Below are 16,189 nucleotides of genomic sequence, written 5' to 3'. Positions count from 1 at the left end.
GCAGGTTTGTAATAATTTGGGATTGAGGTTAGTTTTTCTTTAATTTTGGGTTAGTTTTACAAATTCAGTTTATTTTTATTTTTCATTATCTTGTTTTATGCAGTGTTCTATACATGTTTTATGCATGCACAGCTATTGAATATTGATATTTCTGTGTGGAATGTTTAATAAACTTAAAGCTGAGAAACAAATGACTTGGGCTAGCTAAAAGAACATGATACAAGTAGCAAATCTTCTTGACAAATATCCTGAAGTAAAAGTAAAAACTATGTTGTAGTCATAACACTAAAAAGTAAATATAAGGGAGTTACAAAGCATGTTTCTACACACCCACTCATCTATAACAATGTCAATTATAACGGCATCATTATCTTTGTAAACCCGCATTCCTAAACACCTATCAACTCAAAGTTCAATTTGTTTGGATACGTAGTGACCAAATTATTATCAATAAACATATTTAGTAGTTCCTATTTTAGAATGGGATTTTATATTGGTTAAAGACTATTGACAATGAGGAGAGGTAGAAAGGAGGTAAGGCTACACCCTCCGGTGAAGGTGGGCTGACTAGTGTGAACCTGCCATTTCCTTTCTACAGGGAACACAGCCTATCTGGAGTTTTGTTTTCATTGTATATACTGTTTTTATTTTTGTGGGCCAAAGAAACCAACCCTTTCAAAGAATGCATGTAAGCCACTCCTCTGGACATGGTGGACAATCCAAATTGCTGTGTAAAGAGGGTCTCTCTCTCTCTGTCTGTCTCTCTCACGCACACAGACACACAGCTTCTTGTTCTTTTCACACAGCTCAGCGGAACAGTCATGTAAATTACTGCATGTGGTACTTCACTGTAGATGATTGGCGGCAAGGAAGGTATCAGATTTGCATCAGCATCACCATTTTCTACTTTCACCATTAGTGTGTCTATTGCTGTCCTTTTCAATCAGTTGTTGTAATATATTTTTTGAATGTTCTAATATTTTTTTTGGTAAGGCACTGTGAGCCACTCATACTTGTATAGGTTTATTTTTGGCACTTTGCCCTAGCGGGTGCAACTGTTTTTCAGGAAAGAGGCCAAATGAAGAAGAGGTGGCATAGGGTGAAGTGTGTTGGGAAGGGGAATTTGAAAGGAAAGAAAAATGCACATGATAAATCAGTGTTGGTTACTGATCTGTCTCATGTAAAGGGAAGCTTGTTTATTTAGCCCTAACTGGGATTTGATTTGAAAACTGACATTTTTACCCTCCAGTCATGTTCTAGTAGAACTTTTTTTTTTTTTTTCTTCGATTTTGACAAATTTTAATCAGGCTTCCAAACTCGTCACAGTACAGAATCATCTCACAGTGCTAAATAATATAAGGTTGACTTCTGACTCTGGTAAGGGATCAAATCTGATCTTGTTGGAGCTCAGTGTGTCTTTTTATAAAAGATATAATAATATACTGCTGAACAGGTTGGAAATGTGGGAATGACTAAATCGAACAGTGTTTGTGGTTCAGGTCTTACCTAAAGGGAAGGAGTTAATTTTTAACCATTATGAGCTCCCTCAAGGGTCAGTTCTTGGACCCCTTTGACAGCCTCAGTGTTGACTATCATAGGTATACAGATGAAACACAGTTGTCTAGCAGTGTTTCTGAATGACTGCATTTCAACTGAGCTGTTGTGTCACTGGCCAAAACACACAAATGATTCATCAATGCTTTAATCCCAGGGAAACCGGACTATTGTAATGGTCTTCTGACTGGACTCCCCAAATGAGGCTTAAATAGCTCGAGCTCATTATTCAGAATGCTCCAGGTGAGAACATATTACTCCAATTCTAAAGTCTCTCCACTGTCTCACAGTCACCTTTATAATTCATTTTCAAGTTCTGTTACTGGCCTATAAATCATTAAATAGTTTAAGTCATGAATATATTAAAGAAATTATAATGGAATATAAACCCAGTGTGGCTCTGAGATCTACAGACTCTGGTCAAATAGTGGAGCACAGAGTCCAATTGCAGAGTCCAGGTGATGCAGCTTTTAGCTAAACTTGACGTATATAGTGTAGGTTACCAACAAAGTTGAGTTCAAACACAAATATGAATGATTTAAAGTCCAGGTTCTCCCAACCCCCCATGCTTTTTAGACCATGTCCACTTTTAAATGATCCTTCTTGCTCTCTATGCTGTTTTTATTTTTTTTTTCTTGGGTTGAATTTTATCAGCTGTTTTTTTTTTTTTTTTAAAATGCTTTAATTGTGTGAAGCGCTTGTGTCACTGCTTCTCAATTTTCTATTACCACACACCCAGGGAGAAGGAAAAAATTTGCCAACCCTGGTCCCACAGCCTCCGCGAGTACACGTCTATATAACATTGTATATCAAGGATTATCTAATGTAATCGTTATAAACATTAAAGAACGTGCAAAAGAAAGATATAGAGCAATTTACAAGAATAAATTGATTAATGTTATTAAACATGTTCTTGGTGGCACGGTGGGTCAGCTGTATAGCGCTGCCTTCACAGTTCTGAGGACCTGGGTTCAAGTCCCAGCCCCGCTTGTTTGGAGTTTGCATGTTGTCCCCATGCCTCTGTATGTTTTCTCTAGACAGTCCATTTTCCTCCCACAGGCCATAAACATGCATTCATTGGAGACTTTTAAGTTGCCTCTAGGTGTGATTGTGAGTGCAACTGTTCCCTGTCTCCATGTGCCCTATGACTGGCCTGTAACCACTTCAGGGTGTACCCCACCTCCTGCCCGATGATAGCTGGGATAGGTTCCAGCAATCTTGTGATCCTTGTGAGAATGCGTCGCTTAGAAAATGGATTGATGGATCGAATCACGTTTTTCAGGGTCTCACACGCCACCCCTGGCATCGTAGTGCTCACGTTCTCACTGATCCATTTGATAACGGAGGTACAAGGTACAAGTGCAGGTACAAGTATTCGCTTGTGGCCAAGGAAGCAAGGAAAGAATAGGGTGGGGGGGACCACAGAGTATCAAAGCATGACACTCCAACCACCCCCAGTTGACTACACTCTTCTGAACTGCATTACTCTGCATACTACAATTCGTATTAGTGAAGTTTATGGAATATTCACCAAAGAACTACTGGTAACTCCAAAAAGGCATATCTTGAGGTGGAGCCATGTTTGTTACAGACAAATCTAGACCGTAATCAAGGTGACACGTGTCACACTGCTTACACTAAGATTTCTGGCCTTATGATACAACCAGCGAACCATACATTCATAGTACTAGTACTAATACTCCTGCTGCTATTAGCACTCTTACTACCACCACAATGTGTGTGCATGTTATAACTATTTGCATAGGAGACCAAATTGAAATGAACATGAAAACATATGACGACACAAGGAATATTAGCAGATTAGTTTTTGTCCTTGATGAATTGTGCAATGGTAAACTAACATGGGAATGTTTGATACAAGCCTTTTGGGTGTTAAACAGATACACTGCCTGTTAAATTTCAATACTCCAATCAGTATTGCATGAACTGGATGTTATTATTTTTGCAGTCGACTGCCTCACAATTCATCCAAACTCCAATAATTATGATAATTATCTGCCAATTGTTCCCACTAATGTGTTCAAACAAATTATTGTATGTATGACTGATGAAAGATTTTTTTTTTTTCCCCTAGCCACTAGATGAGTAATTGTGCAAGGACAAATCACCCCATTATTGCCGCTTTCATGTGTCGTAGCCAGATAACCTTTTCTATAACAGCTCTTTCTCTTTGTCCACATCTTTTGGGACTCCTGTGTTGCTGCCTATGCAGAAAAGGAAAAGCGAGAGAAGTCTGGTTCAGATGGTGAAGGAGTCAACAGCTCCCAGTCAGACAGCTCAGCGAGCCTTGGCAGCCTGAAGGAAGGAGGTCAGTCGTGTCACCTAACATCATGCTTTCTGGAACAGAAATCAGCCACTTGTCAAAGGTTGGCTTACAATTAGGTCGTAGTTCAGCTGACAGCCTAGGTTTTCCTTCATTGTAATGCACAGAAAAGGACATTAAAGGTGAATGCACACAGTGATAGTGAATGGAAGAATGGTTTCTTGCATTTGTAAACAGTGAATAACAGCTGTCTACTAACTACTAGAGTAAATATTTTGTACGACCCCATTGTTTATGAATTATATTATATTATAATATTGTGAATCATTGTAAGAATCTACTCTTCATGCCTGGTGAACAGTTATTGACATCTCATTGAGCTTGACATCCTTTAAGGCATCATTAGCTGCTGGTATTGTCCTTGAGATAAGGCACAGCCTGCTGCCAGTGGTACAATGGATGCACACCCATTCGCATGCATGTGTGCATGTCTTTTCCATGTCACGTGGGGAACATCAAATATTAAATGCTCGCGTTTTTTCTGATCCATTTGATAACGGAGGGTTTAGCTTGATCCAAGTCCAGGAACATCTGACATCAGCTTTGTACTTGTGCTTCCAGCCAAATGCCCCAAAGCTATAAAGGGATCTCTGAAATGTGTTCTGACACTTTATTTGGGAGGAGAAGAGACAGACAAAAGTAGGCCTATAGAATTTTTTAGGGGTGAAAGACTCATTTGGATTCTATACTATGCATCTAAACAGACATTGTGGAGCTGATTCTTGTAAATACAGTTGGCATCATTTAAACACTGTTGAAGGCTCTGTGCTAGTACTGGCATAGGTTGAGAATAGCTCAGTATTGGTGCCATCACAAGGTTATATTTATTCCCCCTTTACTCTGCCTGATCACGCAGCATGCCACTGAGTCGCTAAGACTCTGGATCACTTAGGCCGCTTTTGCCACGAAATCCGATACTCTTCAGGGGCCTCGTGTACAAAGACTTGGGTGGATTTGCTACGAAATCATGGTGTACGTTCAAACCCAGTAAACATTGTACGCGTAAAAATATTCGGATGTATGAAAGTGTGCGTACAACGTAATCCAAGCACATTTCTTTCCTACATCCCAAATAATGTGGAATTGAGCACACATGGAGTAGCCAACCCTTCCCTGTCCACGCCCATATTTAAATATGCAAATCATATTTAAATGAACCCCGGACCTCCCGTCAAAATCTCCTCATGATAGGAAGAAATAGAAAATGAGCAGGGCAGGGAAAAAACATTTTTCTGACTGTGTAGTGGAGAGCCTTGCTAAATGAAATAGAGTTGCGGTAAAAAAATCCTGTTTGGCATGTTGTCATTTGGGGTGAACGGCAAGATGAGCAAATGGGATGACGTGCGTGCGGCTGTTAATGCTGTGGGGTTGGAACAGTGTGCACACGCTGAAATAAAAAAGAAATGGTCAGATATAAAGGTAGATGTGAAGCAGGGGACAGTTGCCCACCAACAAAACAAGCGGCAGAACCACCCCGGAGGGCCTCACCCCATTCCAGGAGAGAGTTGCTGGAATCATGGGTGACACGCCTCTCACATGTGGCTGACTCTGCCTACCCCATAAGGTTTAATACCCTCTATTTTTATAACTCACAACAAATATGTTCATCCAGTAACCTACACTCAGCCCTTTGAGACCAAGTTTCATGTGTAAATGTTGTCTATTTGTAATACATATTTTAAATTCAAATAGAAGCACATCAGCATATCAAAGACGATGTCAACATTTTTTTTTTAACCTTTTTTGTCTATTAGTTTAATACACATGAGAAGGCAAGCACACTCTAAAAAAGGGCCTTTGAATTTACGTAAGATCCATGTACATTGGATGCATATGATTTAAAATGTGTTAAAAGAAAAAACCCTTGTTTTTTTACACACTTGGCCAATACAGCCGATTCTGAAATGAAGAGGAGTAAATTGTGATTTATATTTTAAGCATATGTAACCAATGTACATGTTCAAATTAAGAAAATTCAGAGGACTTTGTGCTACATGTTTGGAGGATTCGTCCACTGTGCCTGGCATCACTGGTATCTGACCAGGAAGATTTGTTCACAGTTCTTTTGCGACTCCTCCGGCATCCCCAGCCTCTCCGATGCAATTACGCTCCCACAAACAACTGCTCCTGCACCTGTGCAGACTGCTAAAAAGAGTGCTTTCAATTTGAACATAGATCGGGTGCATGTGATTAAAATGTTAGAATGACATTTACCCCTCTTCTCCTGGAAAAAAAGAGAACATTAATTTTTATTTTAACACATTTTAATATTGTGCAAACAAGGTACATGTTCAAATTAGGTAAATTCAAAAGTATTTTTTTCCATGCATGTGCTGGAGTCACAAGAAGCGATTGTGAGAACAATTGGCGACATAAATCACCTTGATAAATTTGTAGGTGTCCTCACAAATATCAGTGATTCATTAAACATACTGGCTAACAAGTGAATTCAGAGTCCTTGCTTCTTTTACAGTTTTGAAGTCAAATGTTGTTGGGCATGAATTGTAAATTACTGCAAATTGTTCATGTCTCTGATGTGCAGATATATTATAACAATTTCTCAGCCTCACCTCTAAGAGTTGCCAAATCACCAAAAACTGTAGAAACCTGTTTACTCCAGCCATGAAGTTTGTGTGAGGCACCGCCCATTTCCACGCTCATTTCACTCTAGACAAATCTGAACTTTGCTGTGAAAACAATATGTGCCACCTTTTTGTGTGTAATTACTCTTTCTACATGAAGTCATAAGCACCTAAATATCTTTTTAACAGATTACACATCAATTATCAATAATACTTGCAAATAAGCAGATTTCTGTAAATACATTAAATCCTCTGTAGACAGAAATGAGAGAGGTTTATGGCAATTGTGTTATAGGCACACAAATGTGGTTTGCTTTCAATTACAAATCACAGGTAATTGGAAGATCAACTAAAGATTTTTTTTTCAACTTTAAAAAGTGAGACTGCAGCACTGAACAATGTTAGCTTTAGAGAGTTCCGTTTTAACTATTCTCAGTAGTCACCATTAGCTGACGCTGACGCACATTAATCACCTTGCAAGTACATCTCATTTCAGGTCCAGGGTGTCAATGTGGCACCATTGGGTTATTCCAACCTCACTCATCATATATTGAACAGATGCCAAACTCAATGAAATATTAAGATGCACAATATTCATGAGAATTAAATCTTTATATACAATGTTGCATGTTCTTTGTATTGCATTTATCTAGCTCTTTAACTACACCATAGAGTGCCAAAAGTGCTTTGCAAAAAACCTCACGTTCACCCATTCACATACACACTCCTACACTAATGGGCGGCTAATGTCGCTGCATTTGGAAGAAATTAGGGTTCAATTCCTTAAAGACACTTCGGCAGCAAACAGTTGAAGCTGCGATTCGAAGTGACGACCCTTCGGCCATTAGACGACCTAACCTGCTCTACCACCTTAGCAACAGCTGCCCCAATATAAATTGGTTAGCATTTATAAAATTTACAATACACACTGCTATTTACAGTTGGATGAGCACAACATAATGCAATTGTAGGTGTATATTAAAAATGTGTAAAATTGTCTCTTTTCTGTTGGTTTTTTTTTGCAGATGTAGCTACAACAAAACTCCTAGATTTGGCTGAAGGGGCCAATGTTACGTTGGTCAGCTCAGGAACAATACCAATGGATTTGAATTCCTTTACAGTACATAAGCATGCATCTGAGAACAACAATACAGTATGGGTAAGACAACAGTCAACTAATCAATTAGTTTCAGCTGTACAGCTTTGATACAATTAAACTACAGGAATTGCATGTTACCGATGAAAGGGAAACTTTGATTGATTGGCTGTCATGCTGCTGTACTTACTGAGGGGATTTCTTTTTGTACTCTGCGCTGCTGCTTTAGTGGGAAATTATTCACAGCACTTCCCTTTTCCTATATTTACAGCCTTATTCTACAATGGACTAAATGTTCCCCTCAAAATTCTCAGTACCCCGCAGTGAGCACGTAGAGGAAAAACTTTTTTTTCTTTAGATTTTTTTTTTTTTTGTGGTGCAGAACATGGATGGATGGGTGCAAATTTATTAAAAATACAAACATTTGACAGCTGATATACTTAAGAATTGACAGCTTTTTACTCAATATTTTAAATGTGAAGAAAGAAATTGCAGCTTCACAATATTGCTACAAGCTTTACTGACCTATCTTTGGGTATTTTTGCCTATTCATCTTTATAGTGGCTCTCAAGCCACACCAGCTTGGATGGGGAGCGTTCATATGCATCTATTTTCAGGCCTCTCAAGGACATTCACAGACTTGTCCTAAAGCCATGCCCTTGGCATCTTAGCTGTGCGCTTGGTGTCAAATCAAGAGCATTCTGGGTCAAATTTTCTTTCCTGCTACTAAAAAATATCCCCATAGCATGATTCTGCCACCACCATGCTTCATTGAAGGTACAGTATAGGTGAGGTGATGAGCAGTGTTCAGTTTACTCCAAAAAGGACATCTGGCATTCAACACCACACCGAAGAATTCAGTCTTTGTCTCATCAGACCAGAGAGTTTTGTCTCATGATTGGGAGGTCTTCAGATGGGATAAGTCCAGCTGGGATCCCGTGTGTCTTTTACTAAGATGTGACTTCTATCTGGCCACTTTACTACAGAAGCCTGATTAATGAGATGTAGAGATGGTTGTCCTTCTGGAAGGTTACCTTAATTCCACAGAGAAATGCTGGAGATTCAACAGAGTGACCATTGGGGTTTGGTCATCCCTCCGACTAAGGCCCCTCTCTCTCAATTACTCAGGTTAGATAAGCAGCCCGCTTGAGGCAGGTTCCTGGTGCCTCCGAACTTCTTTCATTTACCTGTGATAGAGGCCACTGTGTTTATTAGGACACTCAAAGCCACAGACATTTTTCAGTACCCTTTCCTGGAAATGTGCCTTGTTTCAGAGGTCTGTTACAGATACTTTCTTGAACTTCGTGCTTGGTTTGTGCCATAACCTACACTCTCACCTTTGGGAACTTCTAAACAGGTGTGTGCCTTTCCAAATCATGTCCAGTCAATTGCATTTAACAATCTGGAGACCCGATTGGGTGGTGGAAACCCCTCAAGGAATATCTGTGGAAATGGCATCACTTCATGCCAAAACGCTGTAAATACTTGTGTGTATGTGATTTCTTCGCTTTTTGCTTGAAAAATATTTGCAGAAATCTTAACCTTTTTTTATATTGTCATCTTTGGGTGCAGTGAGTAGAATTTTTGAGGGGAAAAATTAATGAAATTCATTTTCGAATAAGGCTGTAACATAAAATGTGGATACAGTGAAGCGCTGCCAACATGCTCTAAGAAGAGCTGGACAATTGCCTAGTAACCACATCCATGCTCCCTGTTACATAGTTTCAGATCAAAGGAGAAATTTCATCTACTCTCCTTTTTAAGATTGAGAATGGCATGAGGTGCATGTGCATCTAGATTTGAATGGATATATGAAAGTATCTGGACTACTATAGACTACATAATTGTACTCTTAGTAAGATGAATGTATGTAGTGTTTATGCTTACAAAATGAAACTGTTGCTGGGATGATTTAGAAATTAACCTATGCTCTGTCTGTCAGGAGCTTGAGGATGGTCTGGATGAGGCCTTTTCAAGGTAAACTGATTCCTTTTTTTTTGTTTTTTGTTTAAAACTAATGAATTCTAGTTTGAGCAAAACACTACCTAATGGGGTTAGCAAATTGGTAGTAGCAATGGTGTGGGCATGTTCTTATCTAATTCCTGCTGAAAGGCTCATTTTGCAGGGTCCCGACGTGTCAGGCACCTTCCTTAAATCATGCTGCTTTTGTAGTTCCCCCGACATCGTCTCAGTACCACATGATGATTTCATACTCTCTATTTCAGACAATTTATGTTTCTGAATGTTTTTTAGGCAGAGACATTGCTAAGGAAGGTTTGGTACAAACCCAAAAGTAATATATTTGAAATTTAATGCACCTATTTTGTTGAAATTTTGACCTGCATTTAATTTCACCAGGTATAACGTTCGGTACTTCTGAACTATCTAATCACAGCCAACAGAAGAGCCAAAACAGAGATGTTGCTTTTAAAAAGAAACTTTTTTGAGAAGTTGCTTATCAAAGACCAAAATAATGACTAAAATATTACAAAACCCTTCTGAGTTTCCTGCAGTGTGTCTCTTTGGTCTTAAAAGATGCTGTGAGAGAATAAAGGACAGTTTTAGCTAGTCTGTAGTCCTTTTTATGGTGCATTACATTGAATGTGGTTGGATAAATTAGTCCACTCTTCATTGGAATTATTTTTTATTATTAGCGTGGTGTTATAATAAAATAAATAAATGTGCACTATTATCAGTGTTTCGATTGACACCTCGTTTGCAGTCATTTTTTGCCATCTAGTGGTCGTTATTTTTAGTACATTTAGTAATATTTTAACTGGATTCATGAAAGCTCAATTACAATTCATGCATACTGCATACCTCTGTCAGTGCACTGTGTGGACTAGTTTGTCTCACGGTGTTGGGTTTTAATTTTTTTGGTGCCCTTCACTTTTTTCCCGTTCTGTCTGGCTGTGAGAGTTCTCTCGGGTTGCTCCGGTTTCTTCACTTTGTTCCTAAAGCATCTATGTAAGGTCCATTGAAGACTGTAAATTGTTCAGTTGCTATTGGCTGGCAACCAATTGCCCCTTGGCCAAAATTAGATGGGTTAGTCTCCGGCTTATCCAAATTTACATGTACAGTGGAGCAGAAACGTCTAACCCACCAATTGTACAAATTCTCCCACTTAAAAAGAGGAAGGGCCTGTAATTTTCATCAAAGGCATATCCGATGAGAGACAAAATGAGGGGGGGGGGAGAAAATCCAGAAAATCAGTCAGATTTTTTTTCAAAAGTTATTTGGAATTTATATTGGAAAAGTAGTGTTTGGTCAATAAAAAAAATGTGTAATACCTTGTTATACTCTATATCCTTTGTTGGCAATGACAGAGGTCAACCATTTTCTGTAAGTCTTCAAAAGGTTTTCGCACATTGTTACTGGTATTTTGGCCCATTCCTCCATGCATATCTCCTCTAGACCAGTGATGTTTTGGGACTGTCACTGAGGAACACAGACTTTCAACTCCCTCCAAAGATTTTCTATGTGGTTGAGATCTGGAGACTGGCTAGGCCTCTCCAGGACGTTGAAATGCTTTTTATGAAGCCAGTCCTTCGTTGGTGTGTTTGGGATCATTGTAATGCAGAAAGCCACAATTCAATGCGCTTGCTGATGGAAGCAGGTTTTCACTCAACAATACATGGCCTTCATTCTGCCATATACACACACGGTTCGCACGCGGCCCTAAAAGTCCCTAAAAACTCCTAAATTTTCGAAGGTGCATTTAGGGGCTCCTGAAAGTCCTTAAAAATCTGCGAAAACCGGTCAAGCCCCTAAAAAGGCCTTAAATTAAAAAAAATCAAAGGGAGGGCCTCTACCGCCAAAATTCTCCATTAAAAAAAAATATATCTTTTATTTAAAAAAAATAGCGATCCGTCTGGCGTCCAAAACAGCCAGAAATTGTCAACGGAAGTCACCGTGTTGACAACTTGTTGCCATCTTGTCGATATTACATTGTTTGTTTCCGTGAGTAGGCATTTCACTTCGTCTTCGTTACGACGTAGCGTAGTTCTTTCATCGATCCAACTTGTATCATGGGGAAGTGCATTTTTCAATATGCTTGGGTTGAAAGTAAGGAGTTCGGGAGCTGGGTTCGTCGAGATCCAAAAGATCGGCACATGTTTTACTGCCATCTGTGCAAGCAGTTACCAGCTTGAAAAGATGGGCGTCAAAGCGCTGGAGTCGCACCGGAAAAACAGGAGACACGCTGATTTGGCGAAGACTCTCTTATCTTCCGTTGGTATGAATCTGTTTCTAAAATATCAAGATAGTGAAGCATCAACTTCAGGCAGTGGTACTAGCAGTGCATGCGCACCTACAGTTGTCCAGTCATCGACTTCAACCACGGAAGTCAGGCTTTATGAATGTAGTTCAATACACGAAGACGGACTCGTTAAATGCAGCGATCATGTAGACTTTAAAAGTGATCTGCAGCCATTATAGTTACAAATCTTGTGAAAATAATTTGAAAGTGTTTGCATTCATGTTCCCAGACAGTGACATTGGTAAAAACTACCACTGTGGGGAAAGGAAGACTTCGTACCTGGCTACATTTGGCATCGCTGCCCACTTTTCATCTCTACTGCCTCAAAGCCAAAAAAGCCAGAATAGAGACTGACATATCTATAGTTATTGAGAAGGCTGACAGGCTGTGTGAGGAGGCAGAAGAAAATTGGAATCTGAGGTTTATCACTGAGGCCAATGCACTCAGAGGCAGAGCAAACAAACAAACAAGGGGCGACAGGTGATCACTGTCAAAGGTACTGATGTACTGGAACATTTGATGAACCAAGAACGGTTGATGGCACCATTGGGTGAGTCTTTTTTCCTTACTCTTGATTTCCCACGATGGCCCTAAATTTTTCGTGTCACCCCTAATTTTTTTCCGTGTCGGGCCTAAATTTTTCGTGTCAGCCTCTAAGAATGCCCCTAAAAATCCCTTAAATTTTTTGTGTCAGACTGAGTATGAACCCTGTACACAGATGACTCTTCCTGGTATCTTTGCAGAAAAACAGCCTCAATAGCATGATTTGTCCACTGTCATGGTCCTCAGTAACACATGGTGTTCTTTTGATGCAACCTGACATACTATCTCCTCCAAACACAATAAGTTGAGTTGTTCCACCAAATTTCCATTTTGTTTTCATCTGACCATATGACATTCTCCCAATCCTCATCTGGATCATCCAAATGCTCTCTAGCAAACTTCAGATGGGCCTGGACATGTACTGGCTTAAGCAGGGGCACGTCAGGCACTGTATGATTTGAGTCCCTGGTGGGATCATGCATTACCGATGGTAGCCATTGTTACTTTAATCTCAACTTTCTGTAGGTCATTACCTCGATGCCCTCATGTGGTTCTGGGATTTTTGCTCATCCTTGTGATGATTTTGACCCCACAGGGGGATATCTTGCATGGAGACCCTGACCGAGGGAACTTATGATTTATTGTATTTCCAGAGATTTTTAGTTATCAAGAAAACCTTAGAAAATGGCTAGATGTTAGCTCTGAAATTAAACTCAGTAGCTATTTTTGTTGGTTGGGCATGTCTTGGACAGTCAGGCCACAGTATTGCCAACAAGTGTTGCCAGACCATGTCGCCCATTTGGGAGACTGGGAGTAAGATGTTATGATGCAGTGCTGTTTGAACCTCTGCGGGATACTTCAGACCTCCCAAGCCATTCCCCATATCGGCATTGTCGAGCAGAATAGGCCAACGCCAGATCAAGGGCAGGCTGTTAAGCCTCCTCGAGGTGGGTCAAGGAAGAGCCGTCCCTGGTGGTGCATGACTGTCAGGAATGAAAGCATAGAATCTCGTCTTTCACTCCCATGTTCCTTTTTGGAATCCACCAAATGCACTGCATTGTTGCTGGACTCTTAAAAGTCATTCAACATGCTCTACGGAAGGTGGAGACGAGCCCGTCATGAACAAAATCTTGAAGTTCATATGTGTGGCAAGCAAGAGACATTGTGGCTCTTTTGCGGTGGAGCTCAGTTGGTTGGATGTCTGCCAGAACAGACAAGTTGTCCTTTGGAGTGGGAGACTGGCATCCAGTCACTTAAACACCCAACATCGTTAAGAGCTCCGCCAGTGCGGAGAGTGTGAGGACTGCAACACCAACAGGAGCCCAGCATCCGGCAGCAAAGTTGACCAAAGGCATGGTGGCTGTACTTAATGTTGTGACACCAGCGCCCCATCAAAATCCTACTCATCACCTTGATCCCAACATGTGCTTTCAATCTTTTGCGTAGAAGCAAGGGTGGAGTAATATATATATATTTTTTTAGATGTCTTTATTTAATTTTGTCAAGATCTTCTTCTTGACATAAATCCAATCTGTGCTTTTACAATGTACTACTTTCTGCAGATATCCGATATGCTTCAAACTTCTGTCCATTTATAGAAGTGGCTTGATTTTGATGTGAAAATTGGGTTCCATGTTTTGTCTTCCAGGCTACACACGACTATGCAATTTGTGCTGTGTTCAAAGATCTGACTTGTCACTTCAACTGACCCGAATAAATCAATAATTTAGAGTAGTTTTGAAAGTGTGTCGTTGGTGTTTTATACAGGGATGGTTGATTTAGAATTACCTGGCTGGCTGGTATATGCCATGCATTATGTAATCTTAGTCTCAATGCACAGCAGTGACCCTTGTATGGGTTAGTGGTTTGGAAAATAAATGGAGGCCGAAGCTATCACACTTTAAGTGGTTTACTGCCAGTGTGCTTGGTGCTAATATTTATGGATTATTTTTCCAGACCACTATTAAGTCACATTCATCCCTCATTAGGGAGGGATATGAATGTATAGTATATGAATGTATAAATAGAATCCTCCCTGAACAGTTGGACTCTCAATGGTTAGACTCTTATACTCTCTGTACTCCAACCATTAGAGCAGGGGTGCTCAATGCGTCAATTGTGATCGACCGGTGTGGCCCAAAAAAAAAAAAAAAAGCCAATGGTCCCCCGTCATCGGTAGCTCGCGAGAGGCTGGCTGCTTTTAAAGTAGATCTTGGGGTAAAAAAGTCTGGGCAACCCTCGTATAGAGTGAATATGCAAACAAGTACAGTGTTCCTGTTATTTGCGAACATTACGTTCTTTACACCCCCACGAAAAACAAAAATCCGTGAATAATGGATTGATATACTTATGTATGAGCTGTACCATACACTGCCTGTGCAGGCAAGTCGTTACTGACGATATGGTTCACACTCACAATGTCTCACAATGTCACATTGAAACTAAAATTATCGCACTACAGCAAACAGAATAGCATAACTAGCAAATAAAAATAAAAGTGACTCAAGAAATAATTGACACAAAACGTGCACTTTAAACGCTATTTACATCCCTGAGCATGCTTTGCAGCTCTAAGGACCTCCTTACTGCAGTGTAAGCTTCTTGTTCTTACAGATGTGAAATGTAATTGTTTCTCACTGCCTCGTGCGCGGCATCATATGGTAGCTTACATACACGCTAAAACACATGCTAGCATGCATGCTAAAAGTATAATCTGTGTGTTTAAGTGTACTTTATTGGACAAACCACACATTTGCAAATGTGGGGCCTCGTCAATTTGGAAGAGAATTTAAGGCCTCTAGAATCGTGAAATACGGTACATTAAAAAAAAAAAAAATGGTGGAGAGCAATGAACCACGAATGGGCAAGGGCACACTGTAGTTTGAGTTGAGGCAATTATATTTTCCACACAGCATAATTAAACCCCAACATTGTAAATCTTCCCCTCTCTGTTTATTGAGAATGCTCCTGGCATGAGGACTATAATTGAATATTTGTTTAGGGCCAGGTTTATGTTGTCCAAGAGGAAGAAGGGGCTTGTACTGCAAGTTGTTGTGGAGTAGAAAATTGGTCCTGCTTGTTCCATGCACCTGGCATGCATGTGAATCTGTTGTACGCCCACTATTTTCTCTTAACACTGTGTGGCACTTAGTGAGATGACGTACGGCACATATGCTGTTCTTACATTTTATTCTATTGCAGTTTCGGGGTGGATGAAAACTGTAATTATTTAACTTCCCTATTAGTTAAAATAATTACACTTTTTAGCCACTTCATTGCATCGGGGAAGATCTAGCCAACCAAATTGTGTAGCAGAGCTGGAAAATACTACAGAACATCAGTGTTTTTTTCCGCAAATCACTGAATGTTGACTTGTTACGGCCGTAACACTGTTCGTAATTCGTAAACAATCAAAGATCTAGGTATCCAGTGAAATGGGTAGTGCAAATTAATCTATTCAGAACAAATTTCAACTGTTACTTCACTTTTTATGTTTACACCCCTTTCCAGCCGCAGTCTGGATAGCTTTGAATCCTGCTCAGGTAACAATGTCATTTAGTCGCTCTTGTTCGATCCACCTCATTAATTTGGGTCTTCATTCATTCACCAGATTCATTCCAACATGTCACCAACCATTAACACTGCTCAGAACTCGGATGAAAAACAGAATAGAGTCCACTTGCTCATCATCATATGCTGTTTCCCATCTGCCTGCTAGAGAATCACACTTTTGCGATTAACTTATTGTAAATTTGTGGACACGAACATTTCATGTAGTAGACGCTTCTATAGTCACATGGCTAATCTTTAGA

General features: G+C 40.0%; 1 protein-coding gene across 2 annotated transcripts in view; it reads left to right on the top strand.

Annotated features, from left to right (window-relative positions):
* Positions 1-16,189, top strand: part of ldlrap1b (low density lipoprotein receptor adaptor protein 1b) — a 41,851-nt gene that overhangs the window by 24,690 nt on the left and 972 nt on the right. The window contains exons 6-9 of one of the 2 annotated variants that reach the window (XM_061843697.1): positions 3,788-3,883; positions 7,506-7,639; positions 9,519-9,553; positions 15,888-15,919. In XM_061843697.1, the coding sequence (XP_061699681.1) occupies positions 3,788-3,883; positions 7,506-7,639; positions 9,519-9,553; positions 15,888-15,919 (297 nt within the window). The remainder of the gene's footprint in view (positions 1-3,787; positions 3,884-7,505; positions 7,640-9,518; positions 9,554-15,887; positions 15,920-16,189) is intronic. The other variant, XM_061843696.1, reaches the window with a different exon arrangement.

The sequence above is a fragment of the Syngnathoides biaculeatus genome, chromosome 15, assembly GCF_019802595.1.
Source record: "Syngnathoides biaculeatus isolate LvHL_M chromosome 15, ASM1980259v1, whole genome shotgun sequence".
Classification (NCBI taxonomy): Eukaryota; Metazoa; Chordata; class Actinopteri; order Syngnathiformes; family Syngnathidae; genus Syngnathoides; species Syngnathoides biaculeatus.
Note: the sequence above shows the minus strand (reverse complement) of the source record. Positions and strands in the feature narration are given on the sequence as shown.